The sequence below is a fragment of the Rhagoletis pomonella genome, unplaced genomic scaffold, assembly GCF_013731165.1.
Source record: "Rhagoletis pomonella isolate Grant_MI unplaced genomic scaffold, Rhpom_1.0 Rhpom_scaffold_00007, whole genome shotgun sequence".
Taxonomy (NCBI): domain Eukaryota; kingdom Metazoa; phylum Arthropoda; class Insecta; order Diptera; family Tephritidae; genus Rhagoletis; species Rhagoletis pomonella.
The window spans coordinates 20,062,799-20,068,728 of NW_023458561.1; the positions used below are offsets into that span (position 1 = coordinate 20,062,799).

The following is a 5,930-nucleotide window of genomic DNA, read 5'->3' on the forward strand; positions in this document are numbered from 1 at the left end:
GAAACTTATTATGACTCCCAAACTGGGGAAACTTATTGAAGATCTATCATCGCTTCGTCCAATATCCTTACTTCCAGTGCTATCTAAACTTTTGCAAAGTAAATACGTTACGTAAAACTGTGTAAGATAACGGCTTCATCTGAAGAGTCCTTTGAAAACAAAAAATATGTTCGGCAGACGTCGCAGAGGCATTTTATAAGGTGTGGCGCAACGAACTCTTGACGAATTTGGCGTAAATGATACCAATCCACTTCTGCAAAACGATTGCGTCATATCTCGAACACAGGTACTTCCGTATGAAATGTGAATATGCATATTCACCGTTATGCGAATAAAGTTAGTAACCTTTCAAGACTTAAAAAATTACGAATTCCAGATTAAATTTGCCCATTTTTTTATACATTTTTTTATTAGCTGATGATATAAATAACTAAATTGTATGCATATGAATCAGTTGTCTTAACTCTCACGATATATAGTAGTTTTGCTTTTTACATTCGCATTGATTCGCTTTGCTAGATACTCAATTTTCTGGGATTCGAAGAACGCATAGGCAATACGCAGATTATTGGCGAAACCCGTCCCTTCCTTCCATGGAGATACTATTACCACGGAATCGCCTTTATCAACGAGTTTAGCTTTCTTCGCGGCAACTAAGGCGTACTGAACTCGTAGATCCACATCTTTTTGATAGTCGGGATCTGGTTTTTCTGCAAAAGAGTTTAAGGAACAAAAATATGTATGTACATATGTGTGCTTTCAATTTTTGAAGAAGCAGTAAAAAACATAATGTTAACAAATACAATTCTTTCAGAAGGGCTTTTTTAAAGGCACCATAAGATTGACTCTAAAACTTATAGAGGATAGCTACTTTGGTATAAGCTTACTAAAATGTCAGTTCCGAAAAACCATTAGTGAAGGTCCTCTCAACATTTCATGAACGATATGTTGTGAACCCTCAAAACCAATTTAAGGTGCAAGAAAACTTTCGGATCCAGAAGTCAGAAGCTGAGACGTGACCTATAACTTTTTAAATTAAAGTAGGGCCCCCGATGTTTTACTCAAACCTTTACAGCCTGCTGAGTAGCAACACCAAATCTAAACACTCTATGTGGGACCGGACGCACAGTGAGCTCAGATTTACTTTAGCATGTCAGGTTATTGTATGTTGGGTTAACTACAGTCTGTAACGTGTGCTTTTCAATAACCCGACGATTTGGGCGTGACGCAAAGGTCGCAAACTTATAAAAAAAACAGCGTTTCCTTGACATTCTCGAAAACTATTCAAGGATTTTGGGGAAATATATAATGTGCCGATTTCCGCAAGCCAAAGTAACTAAAAAGGAGGTAATGGCAAGCTTTCGAGTGTATTTTTGCCATGAAAAACAGCTTCTCATAAAAATACAATCGGCGTTCGGAGCCGGCGTAGAACTGTAGGTCCCTCTATTTGTGTATTAATATCCAGACGCACACAATAAATTGGAGGAGGAGCACGGCCAAATACTAAGCAAACGTGTAAGCGTAAAGATATTTTTATTGTTGAATCCATTTGAGTTTGTATTGCAGCAGCGGAATTCTAACATAATCTTTGGGGAAGTGGTCACTGATCCCTTAATATGAGCTTTCCTCTTCCAGTCTGGTGAAAGTGGAACATGAGTATCCCACTAATGCTCGTGTAAGTTCTTATTTCCTGCTTGGTCCCGGGAACGCATACCAGGAGCAAAGCGAACTGCGTTGCCATTGCATTACTTGGTTGCTTCCGATTCATAGTAACAGAGTCAACGGACCTAGCAATCTAAGTCAAGCGCCAAATGGCTAGTTTGGGGCTGTCAACGTCTTGTGTGGCCGTAAATTCGATGGTGAGAGCATTGTATTCTTAATTTTTCAGAGTGAGTATGAGGAGGATATTTTGAATCACGTCCATTACTTCAGTAGCTGTTATGTTTTTTTGTAACTTTATGCTTGGATTATATTCATTGGCCCGCGGCTGGGGGCTGGGAAGAGAGCGGAGCTTTAACTGTTAAAGTGGTTGCATTCCCTAGTTTTAGGTAAGGTTAGGTTAGGTTAGGTTGAGAAGACATTTTTTCGACTCAAGTTGTTGAAAAATAATGAATATCTAAATCCTGTTACTAATGCCGGATTGTGTTAACGAGATCCGGAAAATCGTAAAAAGCGAAAAAATTAACATCCCTAATCTACACCCCACGCAAATAGAGCGTGACTACAGAAAAAGGACTCTCTTCTTCAGTCCACAAGCACATATTCTAATATGACATTATCCCCATTCTATTTCTTACCCAAATACAAAACAGGGTACACTCCACGCCTCAAATGACATTGTCGCGCCGTCCTGCTGCAACGCGTCAGCGCAATAATGGCACAGTGAGGCCGATACATGCTAAGCATATACGCTGATCTGCCCGACGTCGTCAGGCATACAATAAGCGCTGCCATAGATCTCTGTGCGGAATCAATTGCTGCCAAAGCCACCGCGTGCACTGCATCAATTACCGCTGGATTGTTGAGCAAGAGCTCGTGATGTAAATGACGATGCCAGATGACAGCCTCGGCCTCAGCACAAATACTCGCCAAGCGGTTCAGTGTCTCTAACGGATACTTCCCAATCGCACTTTCACTAGCAATCATTACACCATCCACACCATCAAGCACAACATTGCCCAGATCAGCGACATCGGAGCGTGTGGGTCGCGATTCCGTATTCATTGAGGAGAGTATTTGTGTGCCAACAATAACCGGCTTACCTACACGATTACAGCGCGCGATTATTGCCTTTTGTAAGAGAAAAAGCTTTTCATCCCGCACTTCAATGCCCAAACTACTACGATCGATAAGGATACCATCGGAGGCGAGAATGACTTCGTCCAAGTAATTTAGAATTTGTGCGCAATCGATTTTGCTAATAATTTGTATGTCCTTGCCACGTTCGCCCAAAACAGCGCGTATCTCTCGTATGGCAGCGGGATGACGAATTTTCGATGCAAAAATGAAGTCAATGTTGTGCTCCACGGCAAAGCGTAGATCGTAGCGATCCTTCTCGGAAACTGGTGGCAAATCGATATTTACACGTGAAAGCCAGACTCCCTTGGCAGCGCCCAAAATACCGCCAACTTCCACCTGGCAGATTACACAATCCACTGCCACCTCCTTCACCAGTAGCATAATGGCACCATCGCTGAGATAAATTATATTACCCGGCTGCACGATGTTGATAATATTCGGATAGTCGACATAAACAGTCTCTTTGCTGCCTTTGTCTATGAGATCCTTATTGATGGAGAGTCGGATGTTGTCGTTCTTTTTGAGTTCCACCTCAAAGAAGCCTTCAAATGAACCAGTTCGTATTTCGGGTCCTTTGGTGTCCACAGCGATGCCGATGTGTCTGCGATAACCTTCTTCTTCGGAAACGAGAGCAGATGCTTCGCGTACCAGGTCGATGCTTGATTTGTGCTGTTCATGCGACTCGTGTGAAAAGTTAAGTCGCGCTATATTCATGCCGCCCTTGATAAGCTCTTTCAGTATCTCCTTATCACGTGTGGCATGCCCAATAGTGCAGATAATGTTGGTGAGGCGACGCCCCACAGTTGGACCATCGATTTGCAATTGGCACATGTGCTCCAGTAGGGTTTCGGAGTCATTTGATATGCTCATTTTGTGTTTGTTTCGATTATAAATATGTTAAGCAAGATGATTTTTGGTATTTTCTTTTAAAGCACTGAAAATTTAGGAAAATGCTTCAAAATAAGAGTTTTTAACTGTTTTTAAAATGGTATTCAATTTTGACTGAAAATGTTTAAATTTTTAGTTGTCACCATGGGATTTGATAGTTATTTGAAAAATTAATTTTTACAGCCATCCTTACTAATATTATAAATCCGAAAGTGAGTTTGTTTGTTTGCTTTGCTTTCACGCCTTAAGGCTCTGTTATGCATACTTGGCATTGCATGCACTGCTATACCATTTTTACGTAGAAATCAAAAACCAACAGACTTTTACGTATGTAATGCTGTGCGTTGGGTAACCGCTTACACGCGAAGCTCATTTAACAGATTCCTTATGTGACAACGCTCAAGCAATGCCAAGTATGCATAACGGAGCCTTTAACCACTCAACCGATCATCATGAAATTGTGTATACTGCTGTCATTTAGCCCAACTTAAAATATAGGGTAAATTTAATCTCGATTAGACAAGGGGGCGTGGCACCTCCCATACAAACGGAATTTTTCATACAGCATTTCTCAGGAAATATTTTTGATATATTACTGGAACTTGATACGGAGATATGTATATAAAATCATTATCCACTCATGGATGTGGGCTGAATATATTTTTAAAAGGGTTGCCACCTGTTTGAAAATCAAATTTAAATTGGTTATGCGCAACCTATCTGAAGAATTAAAATGTGGTTGTCTAACGAAATATTGTTAAAAATCCTTTGGTTTGAGAGTTTTGAATAATATTTAAGTCTTTCACAAGGGTTACCACATTTTTAAAAACTAAATTCAATTATTTTAATTTAAATATTACAATATAAGGCGCGCAATGGTTCTGGTGGTTGATTTATCGGTGGTGACTTGAAATTTACCACTGTACAACTCAACCCTGGTGCCTCAGAATGAAGCTTTAACGCATAATAATACTGGCATATCACGTCCATTGGGCCAATCGTAACACATAAGAGTTCGATATACTCAATGGCGCAACAGGTCGATTTAATTTGACATTCACGGCACCTTTTCTAACTTGGCGTTTATTCGTAATGACTCCAGCGCTATCTGGCAGCCCTCTTTGGCAATAGTATTGCCTTTACCGTTACCAATAAATATTTTGAAGTGGATAATAAATAAAATTTTTAGTAATAACTTCACTACAGCGCCAACTGGCGGGTGAAGTTTTGAAACTACACTCTCCAGAGAGCCACTCAAAAGTACACAATAAACTTCGTTAAAATCGGTCCGGGCATTTAGAAGGATTTCACTCACCAACACACAGACACAAGAATTATATATAAACTTTTTTGCGGCGCCCTGACCCCTTTCAAATGGCCCATTTTTCTCAATGAGTATAAGATTGATTTCATATATTGCCGTACCAAGTTCCAGTATTCTACCGTGAACACTTCTAGAGATATGCAGTATGAAAAAATCGGTTTGTATGGGAAGTGCCATCAAAATTTTTAACCTATAACCATCCTTGGGACGTCTGAAGCAGGTATCCGAAATTTCAAAAAAATCAGTTCGGTCGAGCTTTGCGAACACATAAAAAACGGCTTTCAAAATATATATTGCTGTAGAAGATTGATATGAATCTAAATGGTTTTGAATGAATGAAAAAGGTTGCCAACTGTTTGAAATTTTAAATTCAAACTACTAAATGATTTAAATGAATTATTAAAATATGGGTGTCAATTGAAATGGTCTTGAAAGGGCTTAATTTCAAAACTACATGTAAGAGGTTTCCATCTGTTTAAAATCTCAAATTGAGTTCAGGGGATAAGTTAATTGAAAAAGTATGACAAGTGAGAAGTTTAGGAACGTTTTAGTTTGAAAATATTTTGAAGCTGGTTAAACAAATTTTAAACCTCCTGTTTTTAATTGAGTTTTCTTGAAATAAATTTTACTCAATGTATCACGTAGAAATTTCATACACTCAGCGAAGCGGGTGAGGGCGATCTAGTACACAAATAAAAACGTTGAGATGCGTTTTCTTCCGCAAAGAGCAAGAACCGACATTGAACAAGAAGAAAAAAGAGGGAGTATGAACAGCGTTGCCATAAGTCAAGATTTATCTTGAAAATGAAGATTTTTCGGGACGTTTTTTATTAAAAATCTTCAAAAAAAATTTTTTGTGTATGATGTAAAGTTTTTAAAGTTTAAGTTAAAATTGTTAAATTGTTTATATTATCTATGC

At 38.9% G+C, this 5,930-nt stretch overlaps 1 protein-coding gene across 1 annotated transcript; it reads right to left on the bottom strand.

Moving 5' to 3' along the window:
• Positions 1 to 446: 446 nt before the first annotated feature.
• Positions 447 to 3,669, bottom strand: LOC118742425 (pyruvate kinase-like). Its single transcript, XM_036474489.1, has 2 exons — positions 2,298 to 3,669; positions 447 to 710 (listed from the first exon to the last, which is right to left on the bottom strand). Exons 1-2 carry the CDS (start codon positions 3,667 to 3,669, stop codon positions 460 to 462), a joined length of 1,623 nt encoding a protein of 540 aa, XP_036330382.1. The 3' UTR covers positions 447 to 459.
• Between the last annotated feature and the right edge of the window lie 2,261 nt (positions 3,670 to 5,930).

Bases quoted from the DNA above. Each gene is read 5' to 3' on its own strand.
- LOC118742425 (XM_036474489.1), bottom strand. From the start codon at position 3,669: ATGAGCATATCAAATGACTCCGAAACCCTACTGGAGCACATGTGCCAA. The intron at 711-2,297 runs GTAAGAAATAGA...ACTCTTTTGCAG, and splicing joins GTACCCTGTTTTGTATTTGG to AAAAACCAGATCCCGACTAT.